At 43.6% G+C, this 16,449-nt stretch overlaps 1 protein-coding gene across 1 annotated transcript; it reads right to left on the reverse strand.

Annotated features, from left to right (window-relative positions):
* Positions 1 to 13,193: 13,193 nt before the first annotated feature.
* Positions 13,194 to 16,244, reverse strand: ANKRD63 (ankyrin repeat domain 63). Its single transcript, XM_069208593.1, has one exon. It carries the CDS (start codon positions 15,914 to 15,916, stop codon positions 14,441 to 14,443), a length of 1,476 nt encoding a protein of 491 aa, XP_069064694.1. The 5' UTR covers positions 15,917 to 16,244; the 3' UTR covers positions 13,194 to 14,440.
* Between the last annotated feature and the right edge of the window lie 205 nt (positions 16,245 to 16,449).

The following is a 16,449-nucleotide window of genomic DNA, read 5'->3' on the forward strand; positions in this document are numbered from 1 at the left end:
TGCACTGCTAATTACCCCACATAATACATCACTCATGACATCTTTCATAACATCATCGATAATATCAATGTAACATTTGCAGTACAATTAATTAGCAGAAAACTGCATGGTGGGGAGAGTTTGGTTTTTAAATCGAATCTCTATGTTTTCTTTAATTCTATTTCCTAACAATTGCGTTCCTGTAACCTTTGATTTTATCTTGTATATATATATATATATATATATATTGTTAGAAATTGGGTTTTTGGTTGGCAGTCAGGTTACCCTCTGGCCAAGCAAGAACCCTCCCTCTAGTCAGGGTAAGTCACACACAATCCAAAATTAGCCTGTGCCCACCCTCTGGTAGCTTGACACGAGCAGTCAGGCTTAACTTAGAAGGCAATGTGTAAAGCATTTGTGCAATAAATCATACAAGACCACCATATAGCACCACAAAAATACACCACACAGTGTTTAGAAAAATATATAATATTTATCAGGATAATGTTAGGTCAAAACAAATAAAATTGCAATGTGAATTTTTAAAGATATCACTGAAAAGTGATATAAAAGTGTCTTAAGTCTTTAAAAAGCAAACAAAGTCTCTTTCCAGCACAAAGTACCTGGTTTGGAGTGGAAAATCTCCACAAAGGGTCGCAGAAGAAGAGATACGTAGAAAAATAGTGTGTGCGTCGATTTCTCCCCAGCACACACGGACTTGCGTCGTTATTTTTCACGCGGGGAAGTCGTGCGTCGTTTTCCGGCACGCGGACAGTCTCTTTCTATGGGTTGCGGGGATTACCAGATGTCCCGAGTCTGTGCATGGATTCTCCTGCTTGTTTTCAGGCTGCGCGTTGTTCTGCGGGGCTGTGCGTCGAAGTTTCGCTCTCACGGCAGGCGTCGCGTCGATTTCTCCTCTGGAAGTTGGGCGGCGTTGTCCTTGCGAGGCCGTGCGTCGAAGTTCCGGTCGTCCTGAAGGCGTTGCGTCTATCAGCGTCGGTGTGCGGCGTTTTTCTAGCCGCGGAACAAGCTTTGCATCGAAAATGTTGGCGCACGAAGCGTCCAAGTGAAAAAGAGAAGTCTTTTTGGTCCTGAGACTTCAGGGAACAGGAGGCAAGCTCTATCCAAGCCCTTGGAGAGCACTTACACAGCCAGACAAGAGTTCAGCAAGGAAGCAGGCCAACTGCAAGGCAGCAGTCCTTTGTAGAAAGCAGACAGGTGAGTCCTTTGAGCAGCCAGGCAGTTCTTCTTGGCAGGATGTAGTTTCTGGTTCAGGTTTCTTCTCCAGCAAGTGTCTGATGAGGTAGGGCAGAGGCCCTGTTTTATACCCAAATGTGCCTTTGAAGTGGGGGAGACTTCAAAGAGTGGCTAAGAAGTGCACCAGGTCCCCTTTCAGTTCAATCCTGTCTGCCAGGGTCCCAGTAGGGGGTGTGGCAGTCCTTTGTGTCAGAGCAGGCCCTCCACCGTCCCAGCCCAGGAAGACCCATTCAAAATGCAGATGTATGCAAGTGAGGCTGAGTACCCTGTGTTTAGGGTGTGTCTGAGTGAATGCACAAGGAGCTGTCAACCAAGCCCAGCCAGACGTGGATTGTAAGGCACAGAAAGATTTAAGTGCAAAGAAATGCTCACTTTCTAAAAGTGGCATTTGTAGAATAGTAATATTAAATCCGACTTCACCAGTCAGCAGGATTTTGTATTACCATTCTGGCCATACTAAATATGACCTTCCTGCTCCTTTCAGATCAGCAGCTGCCACTTCAACAATGTATGAGGGCAGCCCCAATGTTAGCCTATGAAGGGAGCAGGCCTCACAGTAGTGTAAAAACGAATTTAGGAGTTTTACATTACCAGGACGTATAACTACACAGGTACATGTCCTGCCTTTTACCCACACAGCACCCTGCTCTAGGGGTTACCTAGGGCACGCATTAGGGGTGACTTATATGTAGAAAAAGGGGAGTTCTAGGCTTGGCAAGTACTTTTAAATGCCAAGTCGAAGTGGCAGTGAAACTGCACACACAGGCCTTGCAATGGCAGGCCTGAGACAAGGTTAATGGGGCTACTTAAGTGGGTGGCACAACCAGTGCTGCAGGCCCACTAGTAGCATTTAATCTACAGGCCCTAGGCACATATAATGCACATTACTAGGGGCTTATAAGTAAATTAAATATTCCAATCAGGTATGATCCAAAGTTAACATGTTTAAAAAGGGAGAGAGCATATGCACTTTAGCAGTGGTTAGCAGTAGTAAAGTGTGCAGAGTCTAAAAGCCTGCATAAATGAGGTCAGAAAAAGAGAAGGAGGAAGGCAAAAAGTTTGGGGATGACCCTGTCAAAAAGCCAGGTCCAACATATATATATATATATATATATATATATATATATATATATATATATATATATATATATATATATATATACCCGTTTTATCTGTGAACCAGTGTTTCTTTAGAGACGCCACTGCGTCGTGACAAGAATCCTCATTACGAAAAATGATCGCCGAACCTTGGTCTTCACGTAAGGGGCAAAATGTAATACTGACAAAATGGATACTGGTCTCTGCCAAGCCATTGTTCAGACCAAGCTCCTATACTATAGAACAGCATACCAGGAGTAAGGAAGCACGAAATGTGAAATGTCATGCAGTTACTAGGGCAGAGGAGTTATTCGCACTTTGCAGGTATGGGGAGGTATGGGGAGGTATGGAGATGGAGAAACGCTGATACTCTAAGTGCTACTTTACAAGGTGTTTCATGAAAATCGATGCAATTTAGCAGCAAACTGGTCATTTGTGAGCGCATTCGACTCGAAACAATACTCCAAACTTTATTACATTAAAAGACTACATTACCTGGGGCTAAGATGGAACCATAAAAATCAAATAAATGGTTGCCTATAGTCTGAGAATGTAATTTGAAAATGCTCCTGTTAGCTCCTTTGCGAGACGAGGTCCAGCGCTCATTGGCTTGAGCTGTGCAGACTCCTGAAGGCGCTTTGCAGATTGTACCAGAAGCAAACATTAGAGAGATGAGTACTGTGTATGAATTTTTGCCCGGCTACAGCTTGTAGCATTGCACGAGCACATTCCACAAACAGAGATGTACAGAGATTTGGGAGTGAATGATGATGCTCATATCTACAACCGCACATGTTTGGGGCACGTTAGTGCTTTCCCTGGAGGGTGACCTCCCCCAGAAACAGAAGTGATAACACGGTTCTAATAGGATGCGCAAGACACCACAATGTTACAGGTACTTGTATTTCCTGTTATTTCTCCTACCCAAAAATTAGAAGTTGTTTCCTCGTTAGTAAACGATGTCGTAGGACGTTGGTAGTTTCCAGTGGTAAAACTGCAGTGAATCTGATTGCATTAGTTCCATAACAGGTTATTCACCCAACAGCCTGCGAACTGCTGGCTACAAAATTAATGAAATAAAAATTGCTATAATAAATCACCTGAAATCACCAACGTCAAGTAACATATCTTACTTACTAGGACACATTTAATTTTGTACACAGGTACCAGTTAGAGATTAGAGCTATAAAATATAACAATATTCTGATTTCCCCTCGGTAAAGATACAATAAAGCAGGCCTGACAGTGCCTCGGTCTCCTGCTAGCAGGGAGGCAGGCAGCCTGGCTGTCCGAAGCAGTGACAGCGAAGAGCCGCCTTCACACGTCGGCTCACTTCCCCTCTATGTAATAATCCAATTATTTTTGCTTTGTGAGAACAAAGCCTGATGTCCCTTGGAATTTCCAACCGGAAAGACAGCTGAGCTCAGAATATTTTCCAGGCAGTCTCTGTTCACGCACACACCTCAGTGCTTAATATACTTTTTTAAACCACAGTCCTGGCTTTTAAAGTTTTAAAGACACCATTCTCATCTGTAGATATTGTCATTAATGGTATACGTGAACAGAATTTGACACGTGTTGTGACCTGTCTCCGAATAATATATAAAAGCAAACGTGAACCTTTACCCTGGCTAGTGTAGGTGTGCTACATCTGCAAGAGGACATTGGACACCCTTCTAAAATGAGTAAATTGTAGGGCTAGATTATATCCGGAGAGGAGCTGTGCAGACACCCCCTCCCATGACAGTTAGAAAGGAAGGATATAAAGATATCCAGAGCAGGGCCCCTCTGACGTATTATGGCATCATAGGACGGGGGCACAAAAATGATTCTTGCTACTTTGGTGCCAAACAGAAGGGGGCACAAAAATGTCCCCCTTCTGTTTGGCACCAACGTAGCAAAAATCCCCGATCAAGAATTGATGGTTTCGTAAAACTCATAAGAGGTTGCGAAACTCAGAACGTCAGATCTCTGTGAGGGGAAAATACATGTTAAAATAAAACATCTATATGGCCAATAGATCTGACATTGCCTGCTGGTCGTTTGGCTTTGTCAATTCTTAATGTGTGAATATTTTTAGTATTAAGGCATGTACTGCCTGAAAAAAAGAAGTGTCTAGAAGTGAAAATACATATGTATATTCTGTGTAAAAGCGCACTATGCACTGGTCGTTCCTGGCACTGAACGGGGACTACTTATTGTGAGGATGTGCACTTTGGGAAAAAATCTGGATTCTGTCCTCACAGGCACGGCAATGGTTGAAGTGGGTTGACTTTGCGGCCTCTCAGACATGTGGCTGTCGGCGTTAGCAAAATGTGCATGACACTACAACAGATCAAGAGGGCTTACTGAAAGCCCAAGTATGTATTAAAAACAACAGGTATCGACTAAAGTCAGACCTAAAAAAAACAAAAAACACACACAACCCACTCCCAGTGAACACCAAGTCAGACAGGCCCCCTCCAGAGCTCTTGCACACAGGGTAGGGCTCCAGCACGGCCATAGTAAGAACAATATTTCTTTAGATGGTGTGTCACACCGCACTTCTAAAGTTTCTAATCGCTATAATTAGCAGATGCTAATGTTACCCAGGGTACTGGACTGGTACCAATCTGCGGGCCCCACTGAGCTGCCCAAACTCTGTTTCTGTGGCTACCCACCTCCGCCCAGGTCTCTGGTACATAGATGATCACTCCTGCCACTGCAAGGCTGGGGCTTCGGAAACTGAGATACCGAAATCTCAGTGGAGGCATTTTCATGCGGAGTTTTGGACCTAGGTGTCGCATGTAACTCACGCTTATTAAACCTGTGGCGACGCAGCACGTCAGTGTTATAGCAGGACTCTGACCGCGGCAGCAAGCGGAGGGAGACTATTTATGTGGGAGATCTACATCTGAGATGCGGAAGTGTATTTCTCAGTGAGCAGAAAGAGGACAGGAGCTGGAGTCAGGTGAGCGCTGCTTGGCAACCCAGGCCAGGGAAACGTGTTTCAGAGGCAGCGTGACCTCCAATAGGGTGATAAAACGTGATAGGCTTGCCTGGGCATTTTAAACGATTTTTACGAACTGTTCCGGCGTCCCAACACTTTTACCTCAAATAAATAAATGTCCCGGTATTTGTGAACGGGTCTAGTGACGAAATACATCACTGACAATGTAGTGCATGCTCCTGTTTTCACTCCATGACACAAGTTCACTCTTTTTAGGTCTGACGCCACCTCTCTTCACCCATTGGTCTGTTGTTGTGTCATTTTAATTTGCTTGCGCCCACTACAGCACACATCATGGGGCAATTAGTCAGCCTACTGTAGCCTCTGATTAACAACTTTGCTCTTTCACAATGCGCACACCCCAAAAAAGGTAGTTCAATTTCTTTTAGTGACAGTGACACCTGTTGTGATACTAGGACGCATATGAAGTGAGCACAGGGCACGTTCCAGGTTTACTAGTTCCTGGCTCCTGATAATGTTTACTAGTTCCTGGCTCCTGATAATGCAATAGTAAATTCCCTTTGAAGTGGACTGCTGTTATTCCACAGCATTCCAAATTGTGTTCCTGGCTCTTTAAAACACTTTGCCCAGGAATAAAACCAAACTCTATCTTGTTACATTTGCCGCACAGTGTAATAGTTTTATTTAAACATAGGTGGGGTGTAATTTGGGTTTTAGTATCAAATATTTTATACTGTGAACTCTTTTTCCTTCTTTCTTTCCTTTTTGGTTTTCTTTCCTAGTTTCTTTCCTTTTTCCTTTAGCTTTTGCCCTTTTTTTCCTGTTTTTTTCTTTCTTGCTTGCTTTCTTTCTTTGTTTTTCCTTCTTTCTTTCTTTGTTTTTATTTGTTTTTCCTTCCCTTTTTCTTTCCTTCATCCTTTTCTCCTTTGTTTTTTGTCTTCTTTCCTTTTTTCTTTCCTTTCTTCCTTTCTTTTTGACTTTTTGTTTTTAATTATTTCTTTTTTCTTTTGAGCCTTCTTTCCTTTTTCTTTCCTTCATGCCTTTCTTTTTTCCTTCTTCATTTTCCTTCTTTCTTTTTGCCTTCTTTCATTTTTTTTTCTTTTCATGTTTTTGTCTATATTACTTTTTTCTTTCTTTCTTTTGTTTTCTTTTTCTTTCTTTTCTTCTTTTCTGCCTTTCCTTTTCTTTTGTTCTTTCCTTCCTTTCTTTTTTGCCTTCTTTTCTTTTTCTTTCATCCTTTCCTTTGTCTTTCATTGTTTGCATCTTTCTTTCTTGCCCTCTTTACTTCTTTCTTTTCTTTTATGTCTTCTTTTATTCTTACTTTCTTTTTTGCCTACTTTCCTTCTTTCTATGTTGCCTTCTTTCATTCTTATTTTTTCCCCCATTCCTTCTTTCTTGCGTTCTTTCTCTTTTTTACCTTTTTTCTTTCCTTCTTTCTTTTGTTTGCCTTCTTGTCTTTGTACTTTCTTTTTACCGTCATTACTTGTTTCTTTCCTTTTCTCTTTCTTTGTTTTGTCTTCTTTCATTCTTTCTTTCTGTTTTTTTTATTTCCTTATTTTTTGCCTGCTTTAATTCTTTCTTTCTTTCTTTCTTCCTTTCTTTCCTTCTTTAATCTTTTCATTCTTCCTTCTTTCCCTTCTTCTCGCCTTCCTTCCTTTTTGCCTTCCTTCCCTCCCTTTTGGCACTTCTTCTTTCCCTCCCTTTTTCCATCTTCCTTGCTTTTTTGTCTGTCTTCCTTCCTTCTTTATCTAAATCCCTTCCTTCCTTTCTCCTTCCTTCCCTTTTTTTCTTGCCTTCTTTCTCAAAGGCGAGGTTAGCAGCCAATGCCAGACTAATGGCTATCTCGTATCTGTTCTGGTCAAGACCTTTTGATTTTACTAAAAGTACGCATATTATAGTTATTGGTAGGGGTTTTCAGCTACACTTCATCCATTAGTCTGTGATTGTATCAGTCACATTTTTCTTCTACCCACTCCAGCATCCATCGAGGGGCAATGTTAGCCCACTTGCTGCCCTTTCACAAGGAGCACTTCCACACACAAGAAAGTCCCCTTCAGTGCTGGATGTACCACGGTAATGTGTACTTTTTTAGACTTGAAAAAAAAGTTTTCCTTTAGACACATTTTTTTTAGATGTAATGAGGGCCCAGAAGCCTCCCGAACAATAAAATTATGGAAAAGACATAACAAAACATAAAAAGAATTACCAAAAGGTCTATTTGTTTTGCCAATGCATGTTTTTATTTGAATTTGCAGGTCGAACATTCTAGAAGTTAATTTCTTTTAAATGTCACCTGCTGTGCTGATTTGCCTCATCCCTCAGCATCGTATTTAAAGTGGGGTTAATCTGTGTCTGTCAGATATGGCCATCGCTGGCTCAGGGAATCATCACAGCTTGGGGTGGGAGTGCTTTTATCTGATGGGGTTTGCCCAATTTCACATATGAACTGGGAACAGGCATTGGCAAAACCAATAGGGCTCACCTATGCACGGCCAGCGTGGGCTGCATCATGTCGCTTTTTTACCTAACCTTCAGCTATGATGCACAGCAGCCGCGATGCTGTAAAATATAGTTAAAAGACTGACAAAACCAATACATCTAGCACACGTGAGCCACACTGGCTTTTCCAATGCGTGTATCTATTCTCCGCTCTTGAATGTGTATTTGTGATGTTGCAGGTGGAGGCGTGAGTATAAATGCAGAGAAAAGGTAAGATAACAAGCAATGCCCAAGATGTCACGCACACCATGGGAGTTCCTCTACTGCCTTTTGGCCCTCCTCCCCAAAACGCATTGAGGCTTGTCTTTTTTAATTGAAATCTTTTTTATAGGTTTGTCAGGAGTGGTAGTGTTGTCCTTCTGTATCAGTGGGTGCTGTAGTGTAGTCCAGCAGTTTTCTTGGGTGGTACCAACAGTTAGTCTTACTTCTATGTCTTAGTCCATCCTGGTTTCTGGTCCTAAAAATGTGGTAACATTACCAAATGCCTCTTAAAATCAAAATCTGTACTCAGATACTTGCATGCTAATGTAACACTCCTCACACCCCCTAGTAGTTCCTCCCCCTCCTTTAGGGACACAGCTCACTAATCCCTCCGGCCATCTACCTGGTCCCAGCGTAAGCTCTCTTCAAAACTTTTTAAAACACTTTAATGACATATTTAATTTAAAAAAAAACCACAAGAACTGAATTCCATGAAAACATGACTACAATGTAACGATAATATTGAAAGAAAGACCTCAAAAATGTTCAATTCACTTCCTTTTCTAATGACTACATACATCAGTGATCACATAACACACTGCTGGGAACTAACCAGCGTTGAAGTAACAAGGACAACCCTATCTTCCCACGTGGACCAGGGTAGGTATGTAACATTATAACAGTTGTCCCGTGGGAACTAACCAACAGCATGTACTTCCTGTTTATAAACTTATAAGTACTTATAAAGTCATGACAAATGAAAAGATGGTCGGAAAAACATGTAAACAAATTCAATGTCGCACTGAAATGGAAATCTCAATTTTTTAAGTATGGGTAGTTCTTCCACTGCTGCCACGTTCTTTGGTTTCTGGTAGTTTTTGTTTCAAGCGGTGCCAAATCTGAGCGGGTGTTTGTTGGGAACCACACATCACCTCTTTGTGGAGCAGCATGATGATGGTGCATGCATTCATGATTGCACTGGCCAGACAACTGTACTTTACAGGAAATAAGTGCTGCTGCTGCAACATTGCTAATCTTGAGTGGGATGCACACTTTGTTTTTCCAAGGATGGCAGTGCTTCCAAGAAAAAGGGGTGGGGCCACACAAGGCCTTTTCCAAGCCCCAGCATGACATCAAGCACAACAAGCATTGGCAGAGTCAACTGGTGTGGCTTTGGTAGTCAGCCTTCTGGAAATTATTGTTTTGACATTTTTTTACAAAACTGTATTGTTTCGGAATATGCCTGGTCCTTGTCATTCTAAAGTGAACTCATTTGCTACAGGCAGTAAAAAGGTTTTTTATTCTTAAAAACCACACATTACCATTGGCACGAAAGGAAACTACTTTGAATGCGAATGTGTTCCTTATGATAGGATGCCATGTTGTAATTCATAGTGAAGTCAGCCAACGGCTGAAGTGGGCTGATACATTGCCCCTTAGTGCATGCTGGAGTGGGTAGAAGAAAAATGTGACTGACACAATCACAGATAATGGATTAAGTCTATATGTAACTATGTGATTCACATAATTTTAGTAAAATTAAACGGTCTTGGCTAACAGAAACCTAAAAAAGTCAATCAATCTTGCATTGGCTGCAAGTCTTGAAAGAAACAAAGAAAGAAAGAAAGAAAGAAAGAAAGAAAGAAAGAAAGAAAGAAAGAAAGAAAGAAAGAAAGAAACAAACAAACAAACAAACAAACAAAGCAAGCAGACATGCAAAAATGAAGGCAAGAAGGCTGGCAAGAAAAAGGAAAGAAAAGGAAAGAAAGGGAAAGAAAAGAGAAGGAGCAAAGTCAGAAAGAAAAGGAAAGCAAAAGAGAGGAGGAAGGAAAGAATGAATGAAAGAAGACAAGAATGAGAAAGGAAAAGAAGAGTGGAAAGAAGAAAGAAAGCTGGAAAGAAAGAAAGAAGGATTTCAGTGATAAAAAGAAAAACAATCCTAAAGGAATTTACAACACAACTGGCAGGAGATTGGACCTGGTAAAGATGGAAGGTGTACCAGATGTGTCCTGTTATCACATTGGGCCAGAAGCAAAATGTGAATGACACAACAACAGACCAATGGTTAAAGAGAGATGGCTGAAGGCCCCTTTATGAAAGTACATTTTACATATTTTAGTCAAATCAAAAGGTCTTGGCTAACACCAGACATAAATAGCTACTTACCCTCCTGTTATTGGCTAATATGAGTGAGGGTGGAGAAGATGCATACCGCCCACAGAATCAATGGGTGATGTGGAGTCAGCTTGCTTTTCTAGCACAGGGTCCGCCAAACTTAATTTAAGATTTATAACCCAATCAAAGTAAACAGAAGCTCTCAAGTTTTCCATGGCAGGCAAGTAACCTATCCACTTGTTTTTTAATGAATCCTGGAACTTTGTAATTATAATTACTAGGCTGCAAACAACATAACACTGGAAAAGCCATTCATGCCAGACATGGAACAATCTGGGCTCATTCATATCTACAAAAATGCTACTTTTATGGAACTCAGCAAATCGGGAGGAGAGCAATTAGTGGGCAAAATTAATTCATTTGGATTTTTTACAAATTAAGCACTGCTAACAAGTATCAAAAAAGCAACAACAAAACCAGAATTGGCTATCTTACTCCCACCCACTCACAAGAGGCAAACTGAGATCTTTGCATAATAAGCACTTACAGAAATGTTTTGCTTCATTGTTTTTAACAAAAAAGGAAAAGATGCCAAAAAATGTGGAGATAAATAACATGTTTGCAGAGTCTCAGTACAAAAAATATTTTGAAGTATATGTTGGCAGAGTAAATCGTGCCTTAATGAGTGTGCATGCATCTTTTTCCAGCAAAAGGCCGGATTACCGGTGCCCTGGTAAATTGCTACCTCTTCACAATTATAAGTGCTTCGTTATATTTTGGTATGTCACACCTGTGTGACTGTATGAATTTAAAGGGGAAAAGATCCCAGTATTTAGTGAGATATATGGATTTATGGGGCATATGTATCAAATGATTTTGCATTCGCAAATGGTGCAAATCGCTAAGGGCTAGATGTATCAAAGCTTTTTGCGTTCGCAAATGGTGTGAATCGCAAAGTTCGACCTTTTGTGAATGCAAAAATGCCTTTCAAGATTTATGAAAGGCATTCGTAGTGCAGTTTCAAGGAATCGCTAAAATAGCGATTCCCTGAAATTGTGACTCCATTTAGGGAATCGCAAATTGCGACTCTCTAAATAGGAAATCGCAAATAGGGAATTCCTATTTGCGATTTCCAAAACACATGTATCATGCATTTCCTAAATGCGAATTGGGCATTTCGGAAATGCAACTACCACCAAATCTAATATGGTGGTAACCATGTGCAATTTTAAAAATGCATTAATAAAAAATAAAATTAAATGAAATGTAGAGCACATATCCCCAATGGCATGTGTGCGCTTCACATGTCCCCTGATATTTTTTGGGGTGCATCAAAGGGGGCCTCAGGCCCCCAGCACCCTGGGATTTGCATTACCTAATTTGCAAATTCCTAACAGGAATTTGCAAATTCGGAAATGCAAAACCATTCGCACCTATGGGCCTACATGCCCATAGGGATGAATGAAGTCTCATTCCCTAATTGCGATTCGGTAATAGCGATTGCGACTTTTAAAAATCTCTAGTACCAAATCACAATTTTCATACATCCCATTTTGAATTTCTTAAATAGGAAATGCAAACTGAGATAATGATACATCTAGCCCTAAATTCGACCGTTCGTGAACGCAAAGTAGCCTTTTCAAATGTATGAAAGGCATTGACAGTCCAATTTAAGGGAACCACAATTTTTTGCGATTCCCTAAAGTTGTGACACCAAATAGGAAATCGCAAATAGGAATTTCCTATTTGCGATTCTCTAAGCACATGTACCAAGCATTTCCTAAATGCAAAATGGGCATTTAGGAAATGCTATTACTATCAACTCCAAGTCAATGGTAACCATGTGCAATGTTAAAAAAATGCATCAAAATGCATGTTTGGACGTGCCAAGTAGCTTTACATGTGCACAATTTATTTTAGGGGTGCATCAAAGGGGGCCTTAGGCACCCTTGGTTTTGCATTTCCTAATTTACAATTTCCTAATAAGTAATCTCAAACTAGGAAATGGAAACCCATTTGCGTGTAAGGGCCTTTAAGCCCATAAGAACAAATAGAGTCGAATTTCCTAATATCGGTTCCCTAGAAGCGATTGCGACTCTGTAGGAATCGCTATTAGGGATTCACTATTTTGTTAAATACCATTTTGCATTTCCTAAATAGCGATTACCTAGAATGCGCTATTCAGGAAATGCAAAATGGAAGTTTGATACATATGGCCCTTAACTTGATGAGCACCAAAATCCATGTTACTCCCATTGAAGGAAAAATACCTGAAACAGATACTATTTATCGCACCTAATGAATGCTGATTCCCCAAGTACCGACATGTATGCTGTTGTAAATACCACCTATACTTGCAGGGCTCTGGCAGTCGGAAACCCCCATCCATTCTCCACCACCCTCGTTATGTGTGTAGTTTGCGTTCCAATGCATAGTAAGGCAGACACGAGGTGATTTAGAAAAACACTGATATAACCCATCTGTCATCCGCCTTGGAGATGCCTCGTGTATGTGTTGCTAACCGGGTGACTGCTAGAATTAAAGTCACGTTTAACATAAACACTGAAGAATATCAACAGGAAACTTGGGTTCGTTGACCTGTTTGATATATCTTTCTTAACTTTTCAAGTAAGCAAAATAAGAAGAGGTTTGTGGCTGGGATGTTGACGGTAAAGAAACTTCGAGGTTCCCAGCTTGTTTTGGGGATCGAAAACAGATTGAGTGTTTTAACCCCCTTTTTACAAAGCACAGTGTAACGAGATGAAGCATTGAAGCAGTGCTCCGTGACGACGTCTGTGCGTGTCAGGCTGGCTGCCAAGCACTCTCGACAGAATCCATGTGGGAACCGCTTTTAGTTTGCCTGTCGCGCTTTAGAAATCTGCATTAGAGGTCCTTGGGGAAGGAATCTCTTATCCCCAGCTCATCTCGCCCCCTCCTCTCGTGACTGTGGCTTTTTATCTGATCGCATTTCATGGGAAGAGGTTTCTGTAACGAATAAAAACAGCAGATCATACAACGCACCCCCCACCAGCTCCATCCCACACAGTTGTTTCATGCTGAAGAAAAGGCCATGGGACGCTTTGAAGTTAAAAGCTTTTTTAAATAAATCAACATATCTTTATTTAATAATACTGCGTGTATTCGCTATTTTATAATGGCGCTGTGCTTTTCATTAATATTAATAGACATTGAATATTAGGTCTCTTTAAAACGCGATGCATTGCTTACAGTCACGAGTTTTAGTAATATACAGTCTACGTATATGCGGATAGGAGTTTACTGCACCAAATCACAAGCTAATGGTTACAAACAATGGCTGAGTTTTTTTGTGCTGGTTGCTTGGTGTCGAGAACGCATCAGAGGTTGTTTCTTCTGGTCTAGTCGATGTTGAAGGGGTTTTATTTATGTGCAATGATTCCTAGACTTTAAAGGCATCCTCGGGGGTGGGCGCCATATGACCCTATTATGTCTCTATAGCTGCAGCACCTGGAAGGCAACTCTATATTGTTGGTGCGTTGGCTCATAAAGGAAAAGCTTTACAATTCGAGTGCGAAGTGTCACAGAAAAGTCTGAATACTTGAAATGTGGTAGACTATATCGTCTCTTGAGATCAGCACTTGTTCAAGCCTCGTGCCTCAGGTCCGAAGACGACATATGAAACATTCTGTGTTATATAGCTTTGCTTGTCGCAGAGCGTATTGTGCACGAGTACATGTCGTATTCAGTCATTCACAGTCACATACATAGTAGTAAGTATTTTCATTATTATGCACATATTGCTAAACTTTGAAGCTGTAATCATTTCATAGCTGTATTCTGAGCACTATTGCAGGCTTGTGTAGTGTAATTTATATATTTAAATAGAATTATCAATGAGATGTACTTTTTATATATTATCAATGGAAACAAGTATCTATAACCTGCATAATGGAATCACAGTATCTTGCTGGTGAAACGAGCTCCCTTACAGGAACCTAGTCCATGTGTGCCTAGTCTACTTGGCTTCCTCTAGGTTTGCCAAAGAGTCCAATGGATCGAAAAGTGAATGGATCAGACTTCAGGAGACCTATAACCAGAAAATCAATAGGATTCCCATGAATAGCATAACTGTGAACACTTTCCAGATCATGTTTGTAGGATATCACACTTCTGCGCAGTTGATCATATAGTATTAACCCTTTCAGGACGTGTGGCAGTGTTCCTAGTTCAAGTTATCATTTTATAGTTCATGATTGCTCCTTGGTTCACTAGCCTATGGCGCTGTGGTGGTAGCTGGAGAATGTGTGCGGAGGGTGGTCACTAGTAAGCCATGGACTATTAAGTGGCTTGGTGGGTGCAGGATCACATGAGGATGGGTTGCCTGCGACTCCTGGGGATGAAGAGCGGGCTTCGGTTCCCTCTGGTGGCACTCCCAGTAGGAGGTTCCTTGTGTGCCTGGGGCTGGGTGTGTGAGAGAAGAAAGGTGCTATCCTCTGACTTTAATGCCAGGTTGCCCCCAGGCAGGCCTTGGAATTCAGGTGAGGTGAACCTCCGTAGTAGTCGATTGTGGCCAGGACCATGATTATTCACCAATGGTTCGTCATCATCCTCAGCTTTCACCACAGGTTTGTGGAAGCCAGTGCCCCCTGTAGTGATGGGGTCCCTATCACTATCTGACCAATCCCAGCTCTCAGCCCTAAGTAAAGTCTCGTGTGACTTGGACATAATTCGGCTCTGGATCACAATGCGGGGTGAGCCAAAATCCCAATCCCCATAGTCACCACTACGGGGTCCACTCGGTTCTTTTCCCTGGTGCCCACTGCAGGGTTGCTGGTGGGCTGAGGTGGGTACAGTCCTTGTTGGGATGGCTTCTTCAGAACCCTCGTTGTTGGGACTGCATACAAACAGGTGCTGGTCTCCCTGGTCCTGACTAGCCCACCTTCGGCCCCTCTCACCCCCACGCCGAGGGGAGCAGCTGGCAGACCTGGAGAAGAGCCAAGAACTCCGTCCCTTGGACTGCGACTTCCTGCCCTCCCGCAGCGACCGTCCCTCGCGCTCCCCCGGGGGCGCCAGGTTGCGGTGCCCCGCCCGGCCGCTGTCCTGGGCCTCCCAGATGTGCCGAGCCCTGGGCAGTGCCGGCTCCCGGGGGCTGGGCGGTGTGCGGGGGCGGTGCTGGAACTGGCGGGTGAAGCGCTCCATGACCTGGCGGGAGAGGGGCCGCGGGCTCCAGGGCCCGCCCTCGAATATCCGCCGCCCGGGGCTGCGCGGGGCATCGGCCGCGCCCTCGGCCTGGGACCTGCCCCCGCGCTGGCGCGCGCTCAGCATCTGCACGCAGTCCCCGTGCCCCAGGGCGGACGCAACCTGTAGGGCGGACTGTCCCGCCTGGTTGGTGCGGTCCACGCAGAGCCCCAGCCGCTTGAAGGACTTGAGCAGGAAGTCCAGCACGGCGCTGTGGCCGCAGGAGGCCGCGAACATGAGCGGGCTGTTGCCCGACTGGTCCGGGATCTCGGGGTCGGCGTTGAACTGCACCAGCAGCTTGACGGCCTCCAAGTGGCCCAGCTCGCAGGCCTGGCTCAGCGCCGTGCGGCCGCCCTCGTCCTGCCAGTTCACCTCGGCGCCGTTGTCCAGCAGCAGCCGGATGAACTTGAGCCGCATGTCCGCCTCGGGCAGGCAGGTGGCGAACATGAGCGGGGTGCGCCCCTGCTCCGTCCGCGAGTTGATGATCTTTCTGTCCAGCGCGTCCAGCACGAAGCGAGCAAGGTGCACCTTGCCCCCGTGCATGGCATCCAGGAAGGTCTTGGTGCCCGAGCTCTGGCACAGGTCCCTGGGCTTCAGCATTCTGAGGAGTCCGGTGCGCCGCCTAGGGCTGCAGGGGTGGCTGAGAGCGCGACAGGAGTGGTCCCCGCTGGCCGCCTGTTGGCTAGATCCTGCCGCGCGCTCTATTCATTCCCGAGCCCCGGACAGGATCCAGCTGCACATGTCACCGCTGCTCATCTTCTGCAGCTCCCACTGCTTCACATCCCCATGGAGACGACAGCTCTGCCCGATGATGCTGTGAAGGACAAGAAGAGCCAGCCACTGCAGAGCGTCCAGCTCGCTCCACGTCTCTGCAGCTCTGCAGCGGCGTCTGTAGGGGGTACCCGAGTGCCCTGCCGCGCTGTCCCTCGAGCCTCTGACCGTGCCTCTAATTGTTGCACATCCCGACGGAGAGAGTTTTGAAAAAAATATATTCGCTACTGTTAAATTCCCCTGATTAATATTTCATCTTTAATATTGGTGACACGTTTTGTGTTTAACAATTTGATCGCTTCCATGCGCCTCTCAGGCGTGGAGCTTTATACCATCACCAGAAAACGTTAACTTTTAGTGAA

This window comes from Pleurodeles waltl, chromosome 9 (genome assembly GCF_031143425.1).
Source record: "Pleurodeles waltl isolate 20211129_DDA chromosome 9, aPleWal1.hap1.20221129, whole genome shotgun sequence".
Taxonomy (NCBI): domain Eukaryota; kingdom Metazoa; phylum Chordata; class Amphibia; order Caudata; family Salamandridae; genus Pleurodeles; species Pleurodeles waltl.